We start from the raw sequence: 23,967 nt of genomic DNA on the forward strand, positions 1-23,967 counted from the left end.
CTCACAGCTTTATCAGCCGGTCTCACTTGTCTCCTCCCCTCACACACGCACACACTCACTCACACACTCACTCGCTCACACACACTCACACACACACACACACACACACACCCCTCCACTGCCTCTCCGTTGCTGTTGTTGTCTCTTGGACTGACCTTTGTCCCGGCCGCCTGCCTGCCGGCTCTCTGCTGGGCAGCAACATCTCTATTTTTAGTATATTTACTGTATTCATCATTTTTATCATGAAGTCTGGAGAAAACTTGGGCTCGGTTCTGGTTAACAGAGCAAACTTTACATAATAAGGGAAAAGATCAACAACATCAGTGCGGGAGGAACAAATGAAGAACAGGCGTTCTGACCCGTCAGTCGACACGTAGCTTCAACAGAGTCACTGTCACTGATATTCAGTGTCACCTGTGGTTTTTTTTCATTAAATTAAAAACCCAGTATCTCAGACTATAAGAATATCACATAGGACCAATCAACAGAAGATGCTGGTTTCCTTCTCCAGCAGGACTACTGATGACTGGTGTTACTGTGCTCGATCGTCCAGCAGACTGGTCCGACCTGAACCCTGTGGAGAACCTGTGATGTTTGTCAAGAGGAGGATGAGACACCAGACCAACAGCACAGAGAGCTGAAGGCCGCTGGACTTCAGTGACACCTCAGCAGCATCCGTGTGAAAGGAGCCCGACTCAAGTGTTGACATTTCTGGTATTATTGAAATGTTTCAATGAATCTAGAATATATGAAAGTTTCACTTTTTTAATTAAATTAAGGGGAAAAAATGAACTTTTCCACGATGTTCCTGTCTTGTAGTTTTCACTGATATACAGCTGATATACGTCCCGTTACACTGTGCAAGTGGACACGTATGAAAAATATAGAAGTATCTTAACTCGTTATTAATTTGTTATTACATTATTTATGTATTCATATATTTAGTTTCGGCCCTTTAAACCCTGGATTATATAATCACGGATCCAGACTTTAGCGGACATGTTTGCACTAAACTGTGAACCTGTTGGACTCGTGCACGGACTGAAAACAGAGCAGCTCTATATTTAGTCTGTAAGACAGAAGCAGCTCTGAGTGTTTGTGTTCAACTCTGCTGGCTGCCGTCCTGCTCCGTCCTCAGGAGAGACATCTGGCCCGATGGGACCATTTTCCACTAAGATTCACACATAAAGACATCTGGTTAATGACGCTTTCTCACTGCACACACTCCAAACACCACCTGGCATCACACCAGCTCCAGCTCCAGCCTGCCACAGAAAAACAAGAGACCGGAGACACGTCTGTGTTCGCCGGTGAGCTTTTGTGTTTGTCCAGAGAATTTCTTTATTCATCACGTCAAAGAGTCGAGGAGACAGAGTTTTAAGAACGATGAACCCAAATGATTTTTATTTTGAGAAAATGAAACATGTTTTTCCCTCAAAACTTTGCATCAACAGTTAAATGGTAGAAAGTTTGAACCCAGAGAAACAGAACCGGTCGGTAAAACTGACTCAGATGACAGTTTGACCAGCAGGTTCATCCTGAGAGGAAAGATCCTGTTTTCATCAGCTCCCCCGCCCTCCTGACCGACCGGCTCCAACAGACACACAATGTGGGAATGTCATTCACCCCTGCTAGACCTTTCAGGACCTTTCAAAACAAAGTGTGGGTCAGCAGTAATTGTGCCCGGTGCCCAGCAGCACCCAGGGAGCCGGATCCTGTTTACACCTCTGCCTACGTCGCCCTCCAACCGCCGAGACGGATTTTTCGAATCTACCTGAGCCTGGATCTGTTTCCAAGGAGCTTTCATCACAACCAGGAGTTTCCAGTGAAAGAAGATACAGAAAGAGTTCTTCTGAAGAGGATTGTGAAGGTGATGACGATGATGATGATGATGATGTAATGCGAGTGATGTTTTCAGGCTGATAGCAGCTGCTTCCTATTGTTGTCACGCATCATGTGGCCTGCAGCAGTTCGAGCTGTACCAGAGTTGTGCCGGATTAATGACAAGATCCAAAATGTTTGACACTTTCAGCTCGTGGTGACGCAGCGCTCATAGTTCAGCTTCAGTTGGTTCTGGTCACACAGACGACGGCTGTAGAAAATAAACTGTTGAACTCTTTAAAGATATTTGTTTTAAGAAAAGCACTGCGTGACCCGGGCCTGGACTCATTTATCAGACACGTCATTTAGAAACGCTGCCTTAAAGGAACAGTCGTGATCTCCTCGGCCCCGTGCTGACGGAAAGTCAGGTGAAGTTCTCCACAAACATTGATTTGAAAAGACGTCTTTTATACCCTTGATGTGAGCAAGGTGAGCTCTTAAATGCTTATAGCTTAACGGCTACAGTGAAGATCAGCTTTAAAAAAGGGTTTAAATAACATCTTTTCAGATCAGACTGTGATCTCGGAGCTTCTGCAGACTTGGATTACAGTTTTAAAACAAGTCTCCAGCTACTTCAGTTGTTTAGGAGAATGCTGCAACGCTGTTTTTAGCATGAGGGGCGAGGAGATAATGACTGAACTTTACTTTTGGGTGAACTGTTCCTTAAATGCTCGATGCGAATGAAAAGAAATATGATGTGACGATGTGTTTGGTCCTTCACACGGCCCTTTCTGCCAGCTCTCTCTTGTGAAAGAGGTAACGTATCTCAGAAGTCGTCCTGGTTCATTAACGGTGAAATAAATTTGCTTCCTATAGATTTCATACAAACACAATCAACAGGAGCCTTGCTGTTCATAGACTGACGGACCAAACTGCACTTTGTTGTTGTGTTTGGAGCTTTTCTGAGAAAAAACATCTTAAGATCAAGATTTTGGGTGAAATGTCAGAGAACACGATGTTTGTGTTTGTGTAGCAACCACCAATAATCCAACACACACTTCCTGTTCATGTTGTGCTGCAGACAGTGTGACTGATTGTTTCTGTCTCATCAGACTGAAGATGTCTTTAAAGAGACGGCTGCTGTCCATGTTGTTGTGCTGTGTTTACTGCGTGGCCTCGCTCTTCTGCCTCCACCCGAACCGCAACAACTGCTTCTCTGTTGGAGCTCGGTGAGTCTGTGTGACACGGCGAAGAGATGCTCAAGAAGTTATTTTTATTACAATGACAGACAATATTTTATGTAAAGTATTGTACAAATGCTGATGTTTGGTTGCTTGTCACCTTCTCTCAGGAACCTGGTGTCCGTCGTCCAGCAGCTTTACCAGCGAGTCATTCGGCTGCTGCGCACCACCCTCTGAGCCAAACCACTTCCTGTGTTTGAACCGATGACTCTGGAGAAGTCCTGCTGCTGTGGCTGTTGTGCAGCATGCCCTTCAGTTGTGCGTCAGCGATTAAAAAGAAGAAGACACAGAGGACGGGGAGCGGTGTCGCTCCACTCTGGGACTGTGAAGTTTCCACCAGCGGCCCTGCTGTCGTCACCACTGCATTTTAAATAAGAAGGCGAGGAGGATCTGAAAATGTTTATTTTTTTACTGAAGTATTTTAACTTTGTGTTTCTCTGCTGTGTGAGATTTAAGTGAGGTGGAAAGGAAAGTCCTTTAAATGCCTTTAATGGTTGGCTGCTCAGCAGAAAAACAGGCTTGTGACCAGGAGGTTGCTGGTTGAAATTCCTGGACATGCTGGCTGTGTTGTGATGTTTGTTCTTCACCTCATTAACTGCGAGGTGAGTCAGGGGACTGGAGCGCCTGTGGTGTGGTGAAGCTTTAAACGAACATACTAGAGGTCTTCACAGGTCCAGAATTTGGGAAAAACTACCCAAACTCTACATGTATGAATTAATTCACCAGGCAAAGATCTGGATCAGAACTGGGCCTGAGGACAATCAGATCCTAAGTGCAGTCAACCCAAACACAGAGAGAGAGCAGCAGGAAGCAGCTGTTGAAAGAGAAGCAACACAACATTTTTCTCTGAAACACGACGTGAGCAGAGCTGATAGTGAGTCCTCCTGAGTCCACTCAGGTATCGGACATATTAACACACAGACCTGCAGCAGTACCACTGAGTCCTACCCAAACCCAATCAGACTGAATATAAATAGGAACAGTTTGGTTACGACCAGTGCAGACCTCTACTCTACTGAAGTGCACGTGTGCCACGTCAACATTTGGTTCATGCTTTGCAAACGTGTGATGCAGTTGTAGATAACTTGTGTTTTTACTCCCCTGCGGAGGTGACGAGTTGAGTTGTGGGGCCTGTTTTGGGCTTTAAAGGCAGTTTTGGTTTCAAAGATGTGACAGATATAACAGGAGCAAGCTGCAGCAGACAGACATGAAAACAGATTAATGACAGTGCAGCAGAAAACTTTATGTTGATGGCGTATTAATAACAGTGTTGAGGCCTCAAAGATCCACTGACAGAGAGGCGATATTTAACTAACTAACACATATGAGCTGATCTGAAACGTTGAAGTCTGCTTCGTGCAACTAAAACTGCTTTAAGGGTTCGCTGACAAACAAATAAAACATTCTCTCACGTACTTACAGTTGCATCAAGCAGATACTGAGATGTCTCTTCGTGCCTTTACACCCAGAGAATAGAGTTTAGTGCGAGGACAATTTCATTTAAAGAGTCCTAGAGCAAAATGTCTTTCTAACACATATTCTAGTTACTCACAGAACACTACAGTTTTATTAGGGATTATTAAAAGGTGTTTTATTTTGGTGAGAACAACCTCGTTGGTGTCATAAAAAGGTGGCTGGAGCTGAACTTTAGAGGGCGAGTGTCAGTGTGGAGACAACTTGAGCCCTGCAGGTTTGTATGTATTTACTGAAATAAACGAGTTTTAGAAAAATCCCGTTGCTGTTGAACAAATGTGAATAAATGAGGTGATATATGACTGATGACTTCAGCTCAAGGTTGGGACGCTGTGTAGGACATGAATAAAACAAAAGTGTGACGATCTGCTTATCATTTTCAACTGAAAACTGTACAAAGACAATATATCTAATGTTTTACCCCATCACCTTTATTGAGTGATTCTTGTAAATATATGCTTCTTTTGAATTTAATGCCATTTTATTGTTATTTGGAATTGGGTTTTCTCAGCTAACTAACTTTAACATAATAATGACGGCAGATCCACTATGAATTTTCACCCAAATAAAACAATTTTCTTAAAAAGCCAATGTGTCATTTTTCATTTTTACATATCTATCTATCGTCAGTACTCTACACTGTCCACAAGATGGCGCTAATGCGACACTGGGGGCGTTGATCGCAGCCTCCGCACATTAAAGGAGGAGAAGAAGAAGCGCCGCTGACTTCTGTGTGTTTGACATTAGCCTAAATGGGAGGCTAACAGCGGCAGACAACTTTCTGCTTGTACTTCAGTGAAAGTCGAGCCGCGGATATTTGAAGTCATGGAAAACCAAGTCAAATAGCGGCTCGCAGATTTCTACCGACACCACAGGTACGTGCCGTGACGGCGGAGTGTGGCGGTAACTTACTTGCTGACTGTTGCACAGATGGCTGGGGGCTTCCACAAGTGTTAGCCGAGTAGCCGTTAGCCTAGCAGGAGCCATCTGCTCCGAGCTAACCGCCGTTGGAGCGGTCGGAGCGGCCATCTCCGCCATTAAAATGCACAATGTTCAGTTTTTAAAATCGCACGTTATATTAAAAATGATTAATTTAATTTAGGAAAGTCAGTAGCGTGTCTGTCACGTGACACAGCTGCGTTAACGATAATAAATAACTTCATTTAATTCTCGTGACACTGTTGCTCTCACCGAGCTGTCACTCAGGGTTTCTCCTCTTGGGGCGCAGCAGCCAATCAGGTCGCAGAAATGTTTTGATTGACTGACCTCACAGCCAATAGGAACCCCACAACAGCCGTGACGGCTCTGTGCGCGGCGCTCCACACAGCGGGCGTCTCTTTCCGGCGCAGTACGCTGGGATGCTGATGCTGAGGAGCCTCCTTGAAGTGTAGCATCATCAGATCTCAATGTTTCCCGACATGTTGTATTGTCTGAGGCCGCAGCACTGTGTTGACCTCTGTCTCTGGACTCTGTTGTTTGTAGCGGGGCTGCAGCAGGTGGAAGCAGCCGCCGCCGAGGAGATGGCCAGCCTGAACTGGAAGCCGTTCATCTACGGAGGGATGGCCTCGATTGTCGCAGAATTCGGTACGTGATGCAGCACAACATGCAACCCCCCACCGTCATGCACACTGCTGGTGTACAGGCTGTAGTGTCGTGGCAATACATGGTTTATGTAAATAGTATTTAAATGCCATGAATTTGCGGTCAGAGGACAATTGTGCAGCAGCAGCAGCGTCTGCTCGGTGTGTGAGGCTGCTGCTCGGTGTGTGAGGCTGCTGCTCGGTGTGTGAGGCTGCTGCTCGGTGTGCGAGGCTGCTGCTCGGTGTGTGAGGCTGCTGCTCGGTGTGTGAGGCTGCCTGCAGGCAGGACTGATGCAGCTGAATGCATATCAAAGCGCTGTGGTGCACAGTGAATGCATCGTCCTGCAACTGTACATTTACACATATCAATAAGTAAGAATTCAGTTTGTTGATACACATCCAACATTTGAACAAACAACAGTCTGATTGTTTCTTAACATTCATTAATTAATTAATTAATTAACTGGCAGTTAGTCTCAGAGTGTGCCAATCAATCTCAGAGGCCTGCCTTCCCTGAAAAAAATGTATATTTAGATCATCTGCTGCATGATTAAAAAAGAAATTTAACCAAGTTCCCAAGGACCTGAGGTAATTTTTTTTACATTTAACTTGTTATTTTTGTATAAAGCTGCACCAACGATCACTTTCTTTTCCAGTTAAATTTGTTTTTCAAATAATCAATTGGTTCTTTGGTTTATAAAATGTCAGAAAATTGTGAGAAATGTTGATCAGATGTTTTACTTTTGTTTCTTAAGATGACCGAGAGGACGTTTTAAGTGTTTGTGAAACCTGTAACAGCAAACGAGACCATCAGTGAAAACGACTGCTATTTTCATATAGTTATTATTAATGCCTGTGCTCGGGTCTGATCACATAATCACATATAAAATCATATATAAATACATTTATAAATACATTACCTCATCACGATCCATCCTGCGGTCTCTCACTTCCAAAACAAATGTACGCACAAAAAGATCTTTACAACTGATCGTCCCGCTTTTGTCCACAGGGGGCGCTAGAATCAACAAAAACTAAAAATTAGTCGTCGTCACTTCAAATATCAAAATAGTGCGCAATTGATTTAATAGTTGGTTGCTAAGCAAATAATGTGTATGTGTATTGATGCTCTCTAGTATATTTGTATTTTTTTGCGTTGCCTGTTCTGGTACCTGGATAAGAGTTGCACCTTGAGAAACAGGTTAAATACGAAAAAAAGTATTGATTATACATGAGAGGTGAAAAATCCATTACCTTAATCTTATTTTTATCTGTTAATCTCTATTATCTTTCTTATGTCACTGTTAATCCTCAGGGACATTTCCCATCGACCTGACTAAGACCCGGCTGCAGGTCCAGGGTCAGTCCCAGTACACGGAGGTCCGCTACAGAGGCATGTTCCACGCTCTGTTCAGGATCGGCAAGGAGGAGGGCGTCCGGGCGCTCTACTCTGGGTATGAAATTAGATTTTTCAGGCTCTGCATTATCTATGTTTCCTCACAGTTCAGACAGCGTTGAGCACAGTAGACGGGTCGTGTGTGATGATCCAGTCCAGGATTCACCATATTGTGGGTACATGACACAGCTTTTATCTCATCCGGGCCTTTCAGTGTTTCTATCGTTTATCAAACCACTCTGCAAGAGATCTCAATGATATTGTTCCCCACGGTCTCCTCCATCCACTTGAGTTAGGAAGATTTTTAAAATGATCTATTTATAATTATAGTTCTGGTTCTTAGTGTGGACGGCCTTCCTGGACTGGTGCTTTTGTTGGTAGATCTTCATGTTCAATGGGAATTAAATGATGTGTAATATAGTATAAATTACATAATGGAGTTAACAACATGGATCATACCTGCACTGTCTGCGCTGTACTTCAGCTTAATGGACATTTATGATTATTTATTCATTAGATTGTGTAGTTTTTTGTGAAAGCGTAAGGTGCTACTACAAAGAGATGTGATCCAGTCGTGTTGTAAAATGAATCTTGAATTGAAGTCAAAGTTGATGGACGGTGTTCGTCCTGATGTCGTACTTTAGATGTAAAAATGCCGACCACCTTGTCCTCAACATCTTGTTGCTGCTGTTGACAATCACAAAGATGCAAACAACAGAACTGAACACTACTGTTCAGAGCGAACAGCTGGGATTCAGTTATAATTATAAGGTGAGTTCTTGGATAACAACATAAGAATTACCTTAAAATTTCAGCACTAAGTTAATTCAAGATGATGGGAAACAGTCACAGATGTCTTGTTTCACTTAAAGTCAACGTGCTGTTCAGTAAATCTAGTCGCTTGTTCTTGTCCACGCTTGCAGTCTGCAGCACGCTGATGGAAACAGCATGTGTTCGTTACAGTATGCAGTAATAAGCTGTGCTCCCACAGCTGTTACACTTTGTGGGTGGTTAAACTGTGAATCCAACTACAGATCTGAAAGAAGCCCAGCGGGACCTGAAATGTGTTCAGTTTTTAAAGGAGGATCTTCTCTTTGACTTTGAAAGCAGCAGGTTTGAGTAACAGACTGTAAGGATGGATTTTCACACACCTCAGAAAGACAGAATTTAGTTTTTAAGACTGAAAGTAAGTGATGAACACTGCCTGGATGAATCAGTAAATAAACATGTCTGACGTCTCCTCTCAGGATTTCTCCGGCCCTGCTGAGACAAGCTTCTTACGGGACGATCAAGATTGGAACCTACAACTCTCTGAAGAGGCTGTTTGTCAGCCATCCTGAAGGTGAGCGTGACACATTTCTGCCTTCACCTTCCTGCCGACCTTCTCTTTCTGAGCTCTCTTGTCTTCAGCCGGCCTACAGGGGAGGAAACCGGCCTTTTAATTCACAGGTTCAGTTCGTTTGTGTCACAGAAATCACCTGAAAACATTTTTAACTACAAGATTTTAGCCTAGAAAAACAATCACAGACAGTCAGCTGAGCTCAGCAGCTGTGCAAACAATAAACTGTGTGAGATGGTTTGAATGATACGGACAGTGAGCCGCTCTGAATATTAAATTCAGATTCGTATTTGTATTCCAGCTCTGACTGGTTCAGACTGATGCAATCTCCTGCAAACTAAGTTTAATCTATAACCATGTGTGACGCCTCTTAAGTCAACTGAAGGCCCGATGAGCCCTCCGGCACCACGACAAGCAGAACTCTTTACAGCCGACTCACTTAGAGGAGACGACACAACCTTGAACTGCTGAAAGCTGAAGCTGAACACCTCAGCAGCAACACCAAGAAGAAAACTAGAAGCACCTCAGTCATTTTCTGAATTTACATTTTAGCCAGTTAACTGATGCTGTTATCCAAAGTGTAGGAAAATGTGGTCACTTATTTTGCACCACTTGCTATCAAGTAGCCAGCATGTGGCCTCAGTCTTTTAGCAGTGTGTTAGAGGACCTTCTTGTCAGCTGACGTCCTCAATGAAACGAGAAGAAGAAGCCCTGACAACAGACACACATTCTGATTTCCATGTGGCTCACTGTGATGTGAATGACATGTTTGGCCTCTCTTAACCTGCCAGTGTTAGTGGTTAACATGTTAAGAGTTGTTGAGTTAACTTGTCACTCACGAGTTAGAAACTTAACAAACTTTGTGTAACGCAAAAAAAAATCATCATGTCCATGTTTATCTGCATGTAGAACAGGAAAGTGAGATCTGATCTCATGTGGTCACTCAAGACACAGACGCTTTTACAGAAGACTTTCTCACATTTAAAGTCGACCTGAATGTTAAATAAAGGTTTAGATACTCCTCTTACAGTGTTTTCTTTCATGAGGTGAGTCAACATTGATCCATTCAAAGTCCAGCTGAAAGATTTAGTCGATCAAATGACAAATGTAAAGAATTCATAAATCATTTCAGATTAAATATATTTCAGTTTGGGACTGTTCTCCACCCTGGACACAACACAATGAAATAAATTACTAACCGGCAAGTAATCCACAGAGTAATTATGAAAATGATATTAGTTATTTCTGTAAGTTAGTCCTCTCTTTTGTATTATCTTTGTTTCATGAACCAAAATGTTGCGACCCTGCTTATATTCTGTTTTCTGCTTTGTCTCGTCTCAGTCGGAGATCTCTCGTTTACTTTTCTTCTGTTTGGACTTAAAACATCTTTCCTGCCTCAAACAGGCTTTCTTTCCTCTTTGTCTATGCCGACACACTTTACATGTAATTTGGGTTAGATTATTTAGATTACTCATTACTCATTAGATTACTTTGTGTATAAACCATCAGAATAGGTGTAGTAGACGATGTGGGATCAGCGCACAAAGACATGAAGTGCCCATCAGTTCACCCTGGTGATATCAGTGACACTTCATCAATATGTTTTCACTGAGCAGGTTTCTGTGGCCTGTCCGTGTCCGACTGTAGACTCCACGCCCTCTAAAGAAAAGGCTGGATGTGTCGTGACAACCTTGTTGACCTGCTGGAGGCAGAGTGAGTGTGTTAAGCTGCCGGCACTAATTTGCAAGCCAAATAGATAAAATAAGAGCAAAGAGTTTCCAGGAAGGAGGAAAGAGATGGAGAGGAGAGGGGGAGGAAGAGGAGAGGAGAGGGGGAGGAGAAGGGGAGGAAGAGGTGAGTCAGGCCACAGTGACACTGCAGCTGTCGCTGCTCTGATGTGCTCTTACCCTCCTGACACAGATCTCATAGTTTTATATATTTCATTGACGTGGAAACACAAAGCATGATCACCATTCAGGGAGACGCCTCAACTGAGAGGTGTGTCGTATCATGTATTTCACCATAAAACCAGATTCATTAACTTTTTTTATGATATCGTGATAATAGCGATATTCAGACTTGATGTATTGATTATTGTATCATACAACAACAAGCATGGCTGAAAGTGAAAGTAACATTGCTGCCAGCTCCACGGTGGAGGAGTTGGGCTCATTGATTCTCCCTCTGCCAACAAAAATAGTTTCATCCGTTTCAAATGATATAACCGTCACTGCCTACATACTCCAGGCGTCCTTCGTGTTGGCATGGATGATAAGTAATACAACCACTAGAGGACGCAGCACAGACTCACATTGGTCTTGCGTGGTCTCCTCCCAGCTGTTCGGCAGGAACTGTGTCTGTGTACCATCACACAGATGTCTCAAACCTCCTAAGGAAGTTTTAACAAGTCGTCTCTCGTGATTGTGTCTCGCTCGAGCTATTGGCTGCACTGCTGCACTGCCCCCCACGGCTACCAAAGGTACAGGTAACAGCTCTGCTGCTCCGTGTCTGTCAGCCTTCAGAAAACGTGCAGAAATACAGATGAAGTGAACACCGAGCACGTCTCCGTCTGTTTGCGTGTGTGTATCTAATGTTAGGTAGGATGCACTGATTGCGAATTATGAGCCGATACGATGCAGATACTGATGTTGTTGTTGTTTCTTTTGATAATTGTTGTAATTTATTCCCCTATATGAGCCAGGGAAGCAGATAAATCTTCATTATGATAAAACAAACTGAATTGTTTTAAAGTAATTCAGTCCACTCTCCTTGAAAGAGCCTTGAAATTTGATCTTACAAATTAACCAGAATCAGAAAAAAAGAAAGTGTATGAAACGAGTCTCAACATAACTGTTTTCGACATGTCAAAGAATCTTTTATCTTTGAAAAGTAACTGCTTCAAAAGCCTCTCAGCTGCTGTACAACTACCTTCTCTGTGATGAGATGTTTTCAGTACAAACTGATGGCAGCGACGTCACGATCCGGTGCCTCGTGCCTTCAGTGAATGTCGTCTTATTTGCTGAAAGCAGCCAGTAAGGAGAATATCAGCTTATACCAACATCCAGCAGACATATCGGTGTATTCCTACCAACACAGGGAAGTGACTTCAGTAGTGTAGATGAAGGAGGAAGTGCAACAAGACTGAAACACCAAAAATAGGCAAACATTATAACGGAGAGCCGCTTCAGACAAATGGCTTCGCGCTACATTGATCAGCCATTCACCGGCGCCAGCAGGTGTGTGAGCCTCACAGGAAGTTTGACCACGGGCTCTGTGTCGGCCTCGTTTACCTCCAGCTGCTTTTTATTTGTCCTTCGTCTTTTCCTCTTTACTGCTTCCTCCCTCTTTCCTGTTTCTTTGTTCTCCTTCCTCCACTCTTCTTTCCATCTGCTCCTCTCAATAATTAATGGGCAATTAGTGTAAATCAGATTATTGATATAAATAATAGAGTAGATGTAGGTCGAACAGAAGTGAGTGAGTGAAAGGAAGTTAAAGAGTGAAGTTATATCTTTATACTTTTCTTAAAAACATTTGGAAACTACGTTTGAATTTATGAGCTTGATTTGAATCTTGTTTTTGCATAAAGTAAAGGGCTGAGTCATGATGTGGTTAGCCTAGCTTAGCATGAAGACTGGAGGCAGTGGGCAGATGGACCGCAGTGAGAACAGTTTGTGATTTCAGTGGTTCTGATGGAGGCTGCGTATAAATACATGATGCCAGGATGTTATTTAACAAGAAGTGAGGTCTTTATATTTCTGTATATTTCTTATATTTTCTTAATGTTTCACCAGAGCACAAAGCACTTTTTTCTTTGTCTCTGTTGATCCTCTCCACTCTGCATGCCCTCCGCCTCGATGGTGCCACTGCGCTCTGATGCTTGTCTTGATGTAGGCTTGGGTTTGCCCTGTGGTTGTGGTGGGATCGAACGCCCCGTTACGCCGTCCAAAAACTGAGCGGCGTGAGGACCGCCACGCTAACTGTCGGTCAGGTTGATCAAGGATCACTGCAACTATTGTTCTGAACTAGGGCTGCCACAAACGATTATTTTGATAGTCGACTAATCACCGACTATTTTTTCCGATTAGTCGACTAATCGGGTCATACGTAAATTGAATGTATAACATACAGTTTATCGCACCAGCATGCAGCTGCTCTTATATAACAATCATTAGCTTTCAGCTTTAAGTGTTACTTACTAAAAATGAAGACAATTAAGATGATAGTTCATTAAACCTTTAATGAAATATAGGGGTGCAACGACTAGACGACAACTAGTCGTTAGTGACGTCATCGTGTGTGTATCCCACGGCATGCAATGCCACGCTAAACAATGTTTCACCATAGCTAATTGAAATAGCTCAGAGTGAGACATCTCACTTTCCCCAACTAAATAAGAGCCATTGTTTTTTGTGCAATTCATAATCTGACTACTTTGATAGTCGACTAGTCGTTAGTGGCAGCCCTATCACTCAGTCCATCTCCTCCTCCTCCTTCTGACTTCAGCGTAGACGCCACACTGGGCTACAACTAATGAAATCCACCACATGCTAACAAACTCTGCTGAGGCTAATGCTAACTGTTTATCTAAAGCTAATGTACAGAGTGTGCAGACATTTCATATTATCCTCAGTTCTGATCTGCTTGGAGTGCCAGCCGGGTGGAGTCTGAAGGTCCGTCGAGTCTCACTTTGTGTTGATACAGTTAACTCCACCCACGTGGTGCTCCGAGGAGGTCAGAGCAGATACCATCACATGAATTAGACACAATGATTTATTGTATTGAGCTCTCAGTCGCAGACAGTAATCAATAAAAATAGATGCTTCTCTAAAAGATACTTGTTTGTTCTTTCTGACTCATAATGTTCATAATGATCCTGAATCTGTAGCTACAATCAAACAGGATGTAAGACCAGATGTAGAAGGTCCGTCTGTGTCCGTGTCGTTGTCAACACACTTTAATTTGTGTCTTGTTTGGGTCTAAATGATAAAATGCGTAAATGAAAACGTCACATCTGAATTATCCTGAACAACATAACTGTGATTCAGGATATTCTGCCGATAATCATCAAAATATTCTTAAAACTTTAAGAAAAAAACTAAAGTTTCACTTAAACGTAATGAAAACAATATAATCTGACATGTTCAGTCAAACTAAAGGAAAAAGGTGCTCTTCAGTTCAGTGTTTCAGGCATTACGGCCTCATCAGGGCCGACTGCTTCAACACAGCTGCTGAATAATCACGCAGGCGTTTTGTCCCAAACAAGATGGACCAGTGTTTTGAGAGTGACACTGCATGATGACTTAATGATCTCTGGAAATAACTCGTCCTTCTAGACGTCTAGACGTAGTAAATCGAGGCTAATCTGAATCTAATTATGTTTGTGTGCTTTTGTTTGTGTTTGTGTATATTAAAATGATTTCTGGTCTCTCCTGACAGACGAGACGATGGTCATCAACGTCTTCTGTGGTGTCGTGTCCGGAGTCCTGTCCTCGTCTCTGGCCAACCCCACCGACGTCCTCAAGGTGATCCTTAACGCTGAGGACAAAATATACACTAAGATATCAGTTTATCAATATATCAAAGCAAATCCTGTGTTAAAGTCGTTACAATGTGTTCCTGCTCCACAGTTACATGAAAACTGGTTGAAATTTAATTTAATGTTTGTTTTGTTTTTTTAACCTTCCAGCTAATTGTGACTTCATAGGTTTAATGTTTCCTGTCACAGAATAAATGGTTTGGTTTGAGGCTTCCTTAAAGAAAAAGCTGCAGATCAATCAGAACACGTTTAAGTTTCGAGGATTCAGTTTCACAGAATAATAATTCAGATTGTAAATTGATGTTGCTCCTGAGATCAGACTGAGATCAGACTGAGATCAGACTGAGGTCAGACTGAGATCAGACTCTGAGGTCAGACTGAGGTCAGACTGAGGTCAGAGTGCTCTGTTGTGAAAGTGTTTGTTCTGCTTGTGTTTGTTCCAGATCAGGATGCAGGCGCAGGGCAGTCTGCTTCAAGGCAGCATGATGTCCAACTTCATCAACATCTACCAGACAGAGGGCACCAAAGGGCTGTGGAGAGTGAGTGCTGCAGCTCTTTGTGAAGGGATGTGTCTGTGTGTACTGTACGTGTTCGCAGCGGAGACTGTGTTCAAGATGGCGCCCACATTTTCACGAGTCTTTAATTTTTATCGGACTTCGCGGCTCAGAATCCAAAAACAAACTCTGATTGTTTGTGACACTTAATTCTGCACGTAGAGATCCTAAACGAAGCATCCACGTGATTAAATCTATGTTTTTATACGTTGAATGAATGAATGAATCAAATGAAAATGTGAAAACAATATAAAAGTTGTTGCTTGTAGTGATGAACCTGAGAATGATTACCTGAATCTGCAGCTCCTCGAAGCTTCACCGAGAGTTTCAGCTCTCACCTGGCTCCAACTTTACGGTCTTGGTTCATTCTCGCTGCTCTCATTGTGTTTTCAGCTGCAGCAGGCAGCACACAGACAGTTACAGCTAGCTGTGAACATACTGGAGCATGTAGCTGCTAAAGAGCCAGACATTTCCCTCAGGGAGACCAAACCCAGAGCTAAAAGAGGGAAGCTTTGACTTCCTCAGAGTCATGACCACAGCCATCACATCAGCACCTACACCAGTTCTGCAGCTGTATTCCTGAAACGTTTTACATCAACACTGATGGGATTGCGTTAAAATAGCAGCGTGGCTCGTAGAGAATATGCTTAACACACTACATTTTTGGGGTTGATACAGGTGTTAAGAAGTAAAAACTTCTGAGTCAATATATCAGCTGATATGCCCACGTTTTTGTCAATGATCCCTCTAATGTGGCTATCTCAAGCATCTTTTTCTACATTATAATCTCTGAGAAGTCTCCATATCAGGCAACTTATAGGTAGTTGATCTGTAACAGGCCTGTCTGATATATATCAGTCAGACTCGAGTCCATAAAGGTTGTTTTACGCCCGTGAGACGCAGCTGAGGTGCGAGCCTGCGTGGCGCCTGCATAGATTAAGATGCGAGTGCATCTATCTACTTGAGGTTCAGACACGATGTTGGGCATTAAGCGCAGAGATGGGACATGTTTAGCCTAGCTTAGCACAAAGCCTGGAGGCAGCGGTAAATGGCCCACTACAGAAAAAAAGGGACACTTCAACAGGAAAAATTATTTCATGCATGTTGTATCTTGTAGTGGCACTATGAGTTTGTTGTACTGTGACAGTGTTACCGTCAGACTTATCTTCTTCCTCCTCCTCCTCAGGGTGTCATCCCCACAGCGCAGCGAGCAGCCATTGTTGTTGGGGTGGAACTTCCTGTCTATGACATAACGAAGAAGCACCTCCTTCGCTCTGGAGTCATGGGCGACACCATTTTGACACATTTCATGTACGTTTATTTACTCTTTCTTTTTATTTTTCAGGTCATCAGTTCAGATCACTCTGTGTAGTGTGATGAGGCTGCTGCAGTGAACTGTGACTGTTTTTTAAATGAGTGACTTTTGATTGAAACTCGGCTTCAGACTGGTCAGTTAACCGTGTCTGATGTGTGTACAGCTCAAGTTTCACGTGTGGCCTGGCGGGGGCGCTGGCCTCCAACCCCGTAGACGTGGTCCGGACCCGGATGATGAACCAGCGAGTGATGACGGGAGGCCCCATGTACAAAGGAACACTGGACGGCGTGATGCAGACGTGGAGGAACGAGGGCTTCTTTGCTCTCTATAAGGGATTCTGGCCCAACTGGCTGCGGCTCGGCCCGTGGAACATCATCGTATCCTTTAAACACACTCAGGAGAAAGGAACAAACTAAAACGCCTGGAGTGGACCTCATGTTGTCCCTCCAGATATACTCCGTCCACCAAAATGTCTGCGTGGTCACAGAGTTGAGGGATATGAAAATATATCGCATGAGAAATGTGTCAGAGCCTCGTCTTTAATGTCTCTAGTGTGCTTTGTGACAATATTGGGTTTTTATGTGATATTTCATCAATATAACGAAGATATTGACTTCACAGGTATTTAATCGACGTCCTTATCTGGTTATTTTTAGATTTTTTAGATTTACTATATCACTACATAAGCTGCATCATAATAACGGATTTCATCTGTTTTTTCCACTCCTAAGTCAATGTAAGATATATCTCATTAATTGTTAGCTTAGTTATTGAGGATTTCAGCAACATTCAGTTGACCTGTGCTAAAACAAGTTGAGTGATCAAACAGGTTTTAAACGAGCCCGTTCATCGAGCCTCCAGCGTTTATATATTCTTCTAAATTGCTTTGAGAACCAGATTTTCATATTTTAGTTAAAAAGACAGTTAGAAATAGATAGAAAGTTATTTTACGACAACAGCTTGACTTTATCTTCTTCGTCTTTTTGCAGGCGAGTGTTAGACAACTTCAAATACTATTCAGTTTCTCTAATGTGAAAACAAACAAATCGATAATCTAAGATAAAAAATGGTGATTATTATAAAGGTGCATGCTGTGAAATATCCATTTTACCTGTTTTCCTGAACACCCTCGTCAGTTCTTCATCACCTTCGAGCAGCTGAAGAAGCTCCCGTTTTAACGGCAGCAGGAAGTGAGACTTCACTCAGACTGTGTCGGGCAGATAAGGAGTGTGAGCACGGCAGCACCTGGAGTTTCAGCACCAGTATATTCACGCTCCTTTAAATTCATACCAGTGATACGCTCCGGTATCAGTCATCTACTCACGCTCATCCAAATCTTATGTTGACTTGTCTTTTTTTTGCAAAGTGTTTTATTTATTGTCGCTGTTTTAAGGATGATTATTCTCACCCTCAACCACCTCTGACACTCCGCAGGCAGCTAAATGTTCGGTTGTAGCAGAGGACTGAAAGTTTGCTAGACTAGGTTTTATTTCCTCGAGCGGACGAGTACGACAGATTTTACTCGTCAACTTTTAAATGACAAACGGAGAAGACGCCTCCGATTGTTGCTCAGGAAAAACATGGGAAACTGATTTATTATAAGCCAGTGAGTTACAGGAAGTCTGTTCAGACCTGCATGGCTACACAGTTTGAGGAGGTTTAATTAATTTTAAATTGAATTACGTGTAGAAATCCTGTTTTTTTTAAACGTGTTGGCGCTGCATGAAATCTGCTCGGGATATTTAATTGTTGAATGTTGATGCACGTAAGAGAGCAGGTGGCTGTCACAGGTCGTTACTGTACTGACAGAGACCAGATTCAAGCAGCGCCCCCGATGAGTCACTCGTACTCGTGTATGTTGTGATCTTTGGTTTATGAAGGTGTCAAGAAAAGCTGCTGCAAAGCTTCTGCAGATTTTCCAAAGCAGTTTGAATTTTTAAGGTGCTGTGTGTAAATTTTGGCCACCATCAAACCCATGCTGAGCTAGCTAGCTCATTTAGCTATTCAGCTAGCGAGCTGCCCTGGGACCTTGCTGTGGTATAGGACGGCTAGCTGGTTAGCATGCTAACTTCAGTAGACATCTTTGCAACACGATACATACAGGTAGACGTCTCACTCGTGTATTTCTTCGTCTTTTATTATTTTTGAATGTTTAAAACTAAATTTCTTAGTTGTTGCACCTTGAAGTGGGTCAGTTGCCAGAAAATCACTCAACACATGAACACATTTTCTTTTTTTAAATCTATTTATTGTTTGTTGTTTGTTAGGAAAATCACGTGTCACATGTTGGAACACAAACTCTGAACATCTGATCGTAAAGAGCCACTGAAGTTTTATTAGAAACGGTCAGAAATCTGAACCAAAGCCTCGTCTGTCAAAACAAAGTTTGTTCTCGTCTTCATTTTTTTTTATTTTTTAAGGAAATATTCACTTCAGATCAGTCACTCCTGATGGTGTTTTTTGTTCATTTTGCTGTAGAGACATTCATTATTTCATTTGTTTGCCTCCCGTCTGCTGCAGTCCTGAGAGCTGACGGCTGTGAGCAGCGTGATTTCATTAACGACTGAGTACATGATGTAAATCGCTGTACAGACTCAGTGGCACGTGGAGGTGGATGTATTTTATCGTACACATGTCCAGGTGTACATACGATGCCTTGTCGTGCTGCTTTTACTGTTTCGTCCCTTGTTCGAGGTGAAGTCATGGCGTGAAGAGAAGCGTGGCAGCTGATGTGGAGACGAGGGCCTTCGTGCCAAATTAGTTTCTACTGGGTGAAATTTATTTGCAGATAATTGTGAAGGAGGTTTGATTTCACAGCAGCTGTGAATTCTCCACCAAACCTCCCCCATCTTTAAACAGACCAAATGCATCTTCTTAGGTAAATTGTATTTTTAATTATTTATGTCAAATCATAAACGATCTCTTCACACCTGCTACAAATTATGTGCAAATAATAAGTTTTCCCTCGTTTGAGCAGCTTCTGTACCAGGTGACGTCACCTGCATCACCAAACCTTTGTGCTGATGTTGAATGTTATATTTCATCAGTATTTTAGTAGTTTTTAAAGTTTCATTTACCCGCTTCATGTTAAAGCCCTATATTAAGGTCCTTGTAATAAGTGTAATATGTATTTAGGCCCTCACAAGTCCTATAAAAGCATTGTTTAAGGATTTATTGACCTTAATACAGCATTTCTCTTGTTCTTCTGGTAGCTGCAGAAAGCACAGTTAGCTGTTAATAGACACAGTTAGCTGTTAATAGATGCATAATAAAGTCTGTATTAATCTTAATAAAGCAACAAAGCTTCATTAAGGTTTAATAAGTAAGTCTCTGTAATGCTATTTAAAGGAATTTTCTGATTTTTTTATTAACATTCTTGAGCACTTTAAGTTTATAAATGTCAACAATAATGTGAACATGAACATGTTTTCATGCTGTTATAAACACCTTTATATTCTGATGGATGTTTAAGGACAGACTAATTAACTCTCACTACAGCGACCTTAATATAAAGCTTCTGCTTTGTGTCTCCTGATGACGGCATTATTGCGTCTGGTGCTCAGTGGTTTCTCATCCTGTCAGCGACTTTCTCCTCGGTGTCATGAACCGACCTTGAGACCGAGATGTCGCTTTCCTCTGTTGTAACGACACGAACCTGCTGGATTCTTTAAAACGCACATTTAAAATATTTAATCATTTATAGCTTCACCAGCACGTGTACATATAAACTGCTGTTCCCCGGTCTGTACTGTAGGTGGCTTCTTTATTAGAGACTGAACCAGCTGGACTTCTTGGTCATATTTTCCGTCTGCTTTTATCCGGTTCAGTAGAAAACTTTGTGGATGAAGCTGCTTCTCGTACTCGTTATTTAAACTTTTGACCTGAAGTGAATCAGTTCGGCTTCAGAAATCTCACAGCATTGTTTTAAAATTGATCCTGACTGCAGAATCAAAATCAAACTGAACTGAATCTCAAGTATCAGATTTGAGAAAATCACTGACGGGAGGTAAAATGTGTGTTTGTCAGAAGTTCGTTCTTCATTGTCTCGAGCGATGTTTGGAGCTGTTTGCACCTCTGATAGTTTTCCAGCCATGTGCAGCTACTCGAGTTGGCTTCGTTGTGACAGTCGAGCGTTGGATCAGAGTGCGTCGAGGCGAGAGCTCTTCACAGGTCCCAGCATTTGTGCCCAAACCGAAAAAGACCCAGAAATGTCCTCCCCAGAACTGAACCAGACCCGACGAATGGCACCGATTTCAGTCCACCTTAAAGTGGTAGTTGGGGTCTTTGTTTGTACGAGGTACTAAACCCTGGTCAGTGTGTTACCTGCAGCAGATGACCGTCAGCTCCTCCCCCTGTGTGGAGAAGCAGCAGGTAGCACCGACCGCAAAACACGTTAGCCACCTCAAAGAAGGAACACCTAAACATCTATATATCTGTTGATGTGCTATATTTTGAACATTTTGGGACTACATTCCCTCAACCGTACAATGTCCATTTTCCTACGCACAAGCACAGCTGTGCCTGCACGGTGTTACGCCGCAGATCAGCTGTTTGGGTTGAACTTTCAGCTGCTGCTGACAGCCATGTAAAAAACCCAAAATGTTCACACTGTAGCGAACACAACAAGGAGGAGGATGGAGAGGTGAGACCGGATAACCTCGCTGGAAGAAACCCTGATGTGTGTACCAGAAAATGTATATTATAATAAGAATAATAATCATGGATATTGAAATGTGGTTCCTCGGGTTTGTGTTGACCCGTGAAGACCTCTCATCGGGACACAACTTAAATGTCTGTTGAAGGGTGGTGCTGGTTTAAGAGGCCACATGTTCTGAGTCTCTGCCTTTCTGCGGTCCAGTTATTTAAACACAGTCCTGGGAGAGTTGCTCTGTTACAGCCTCACTCTTTACATCGATCACCTGTTTAAAGTGTTACTCCTCTCTGTCTGTCTGTACTGAGGCCTCATCACCACACTGAGTGTGTGGGTTTAATATTTCCTTTAGTTTCTGGCGACAGGCTGCGTTTCAAAAGTTTCAAAACATTTCAGAGCGTCTGTGAGGACGCGTGTTCTGTTACCTCGTCCTTCCTGAGCCGTTTAAACGTCTGCTAACAGTTACACAAAGTACTCGAGTACAGCAGTAAGCGTCACAGTATCAATCGACGACAACAGTTCATCTATAAAACATTTACTTCTCTAAACATGTGCGGACGGACTCTAATCAGCATGAGTGCAGAGTAATCTGAGTACAGCGGTCAGAGCTGAGGTCAGAGGTCAGAGGTCCAGACCACACTGAGGTGACGGAACTTTAACCTGCTGAGATCAGTTCACGATTATTTTCACTGTCGATTAATCTGATTATTTTCTGGATTCATGGTTTAGTTGTTTTCTATAAAATGTGGATCGGCACAAGATGACGTCCTCAAACGTCTCGTTTAGTCTGAAACTCAAAGATATTCATTTTACTGTCATAGGAGGAAAGAAACCAGAAGAGACAAGATGACATCAGAGTTTTCATCTTGAACCAATTAATTGATTTTTACAATAGTTGGAAAATAATCAATTAATTGTTGCAAATGTTAAAAACTCTGATTCCACCTTCTGAAAAACACATTTGTACTGGTTTTCTGTTTTTCCATCATAGGAAGTGGAAATCTTTGCATGTTTCACTGTTGGCAAAACACTGTCAACGTGTCGGTCAGACCTCGATGTCCTTGAGTAGCTTCGAGGACATCGAGGTCTGACCGACACGTTAACAGTGTTTTCAGGTTGATCCATGAAGATTTTGTCTGTTTATCAAGTTTTCACATAAGTTACAACATAAATCACACTGGAAGGTGAAGTTTGAATATTAATGAAATGCAGAAGAGATTTTCATTTGGAGCGACACGAACTTGTCAGCACGTGAAGTTGTAGTTGAAAAGTTACTGAAGCTGATTGTAAAAGTTTCGTTCACGCATCCAACAGCTTGTTCTGTGTGTTTTTGCACGAGGTGAATGTAAATGATGTCGTGACACTTCTGATAAGTTATAAAACGGCATCGACAGTCGGGACGCTCTGCACGACGAGTGGCAGCATCGTGTTTTCATGCTCAGTCATTTGGGTGAACTGACCCTTTAATGTGCTGGACACCCGCAGAGTGGTGCTTATTGAAAATGATCCGACTTTTGTTTTTTGTTTTCTTTTAATAACTGGTGTCGTTCAGGCCGCGTTCACTTCCTGCTGAGTGTTTCGTGAACGGTCCGGCCTGTGAAACGTCTGTGATTGTTTGTAAAAGTTTTTATTTTTGCAAAATTATTTTAAAGCATTTTTGGGAATTTTATGTTTAAAGCTTTTTCAGAGTTTTGTAAAAATGAGCTCTGTTGTTTATGTTGATCGGACTCGACTGTAGAATGATTAATCTATTTATTCATCTGATGCTTTGCTCCATTCCTGCTTAGACTTCTTTACAAAGCCTTTTATTTTATGTTTAATCTGAACTGTTGATGAGTGAGTCTGAAATGTGTTGACCAAATATTTTTAATTCAACCAGAGAGGATTAATAAACTTCCTCCCACATGTGAATCCACTAATCGAGACGATTACAGTGGAAATAATTTAAATTACCACAACAAATAGATCATTTTAAAATTATTGATTCACAATCATAATAATGTTTTTAAGGTAAAGAGAGACTTTTATTCTGCACCTTCCTATAAGACCTGTAGATGTGTTGTTCTAAAAGATGATTTATTAAAAATGTTATCAATACGACCTTTAATGTCCCAAACGCTGATATTCTGGTATTTAATCTGGCTACTTCATAATCATTTGACATTATAACGTTAACGAGTCCACTGCTTCCTCTCGCTGTGACCTCTGACCTCTCTAGTCGATGCTGTGAGTGGATCGGTCGCGGTCTTCATCGGTGGAGAGTGGAGCCTGAGTCGATGTTATTAACAGCAGTTTAAACTGGAGCCTTTTGTTTTGTAATCTTCACTCCAAAGGGAAATAAAGATCCACACAACTGCCGTGTGGTCCGAATGATATTAAAGTTTTTAATGTTTTTATTTTGATGAAGGAGCTTGTGATTGACAGAAGTCAGAAAGGTGTGTGCCATGTGATCAGGTTTCATCTGTTCAATCACCAGACTTCTCCATGTTTTTTTATCGTTTGACTTCTGAAGTAGTCAAAGAAATGAGTCATGTTTCCCCTCAGACAGGTGAGCCCCTTCCTTCAAGTCCGTCTGTGTTGTGTTTTGCTGTTCTTGTCCGGCGTCGGCACCGTTTCCTGTCTCGTGTTAAACCAAACAGAAGCACTGTCGCACTGATCAGATTCAGAAGATATCGCCCATTGATTTGGACTCCAGTCGGCAGCATTCCTCCTGATCACAGCCTGAAGGCTGCAGGTTTTGATTTATTGATTTGATCGTTCAGTGACTCCCCCTCCACTGGTTTTAACTCATTTGAGTGTGTAAACTGAGAACTGCAAAATTCGGGTCGTCTGACAGAAGAAAAGCTATAAATATTTTTGTAAATTTTCTCTTCACTTCCTCATCATTTGCACTTTGCTGTGTCACTGCTGTCTATAACCTTTACGCTTGTTCACTTGATAAATTTCTATGGTGGAAGTTTTAAGAACGTTTTGTTTTTTTCTTGGGTTTTGGCTTTCTATAAATTCAGTGTTCACTCAAATAAAATATATGCTGTGATTGTTTTTCTGTGTCACATTATTT

At 42.2% G+C, this 23,967-nt stretch overlaps 1 protein-coding gene and 1 long non-coding RNA gene across 3 annotated transcripts; one reads left to right on the forward strand and one right to left on the reverse strand.

The window, feature by feature from the left end:
• Positions 1-1,386: 1,386 nt before the first annotated feature.
• On the reverse strand, positions 1,387-5,652 carry LOC311269571. The gene is made up of 3 exons (XR_014624109.1): positions 5,448-5,652; positions 3,163-3,422; positions 1,387-3,056 (listed from the first exon to the last, which is right to left on the reverse strand). It is a non-coding gene; the product is annotated as an uncharacterized lncRNA (long non-coding RNA).
• On the forward strand, positions 5,237-23,948 carry slc25a14 (solute carrier family 25 member 14). Of its 2 annotated transcripts, XM_084373783.1 has the most exons (9): positions 5,237-5,410; positions 6,018-6,119; positions 7,431-7,569; positions 8,759-8,853; positions 14,287-14,372; positions 14,830-14,925; positions 16,127-16,251; positions 16,419-16,632; positions 17,392-23,948. In XM_084373783.1, exons 2-9 carry the CDS (start codon positions 6,056-6,058, stop codon positions 17,431-17,433), a joined length of 861 nt encoding a protein of 286 aa, XP_084229909.1. In that variant the 5' UTR covers positions 5,237-5,410; positions 6,018-6,055; the 3' UTR covers positions 17,434-23,948. The 2 variants fall into 2 exon arrangements, with proteins under 2 accessions (XP_084229909.1, XP_084229908.1); XM_084373782.1 differs by lacking the exon at positions 5,237-5,410 and having other exon boundaries at positions 5,883-6,119.
• Positions 23,949-23,967: the final 19 nt, after the last annotated feature.

The sequence above is a fragment of the Pagrus pagrus genome (genome assembly GCF_965226575.1).
Source record: "Pagrus pagrus genome assembly, chromosome: 14".
Classification (NCBI taxonomy): domain Eukaryota; kingdom Metazoa; phylum Chordata; class Actinopteri; order Spariformes; family Sparidae; genus Pagrus; species Pagrus pagrus.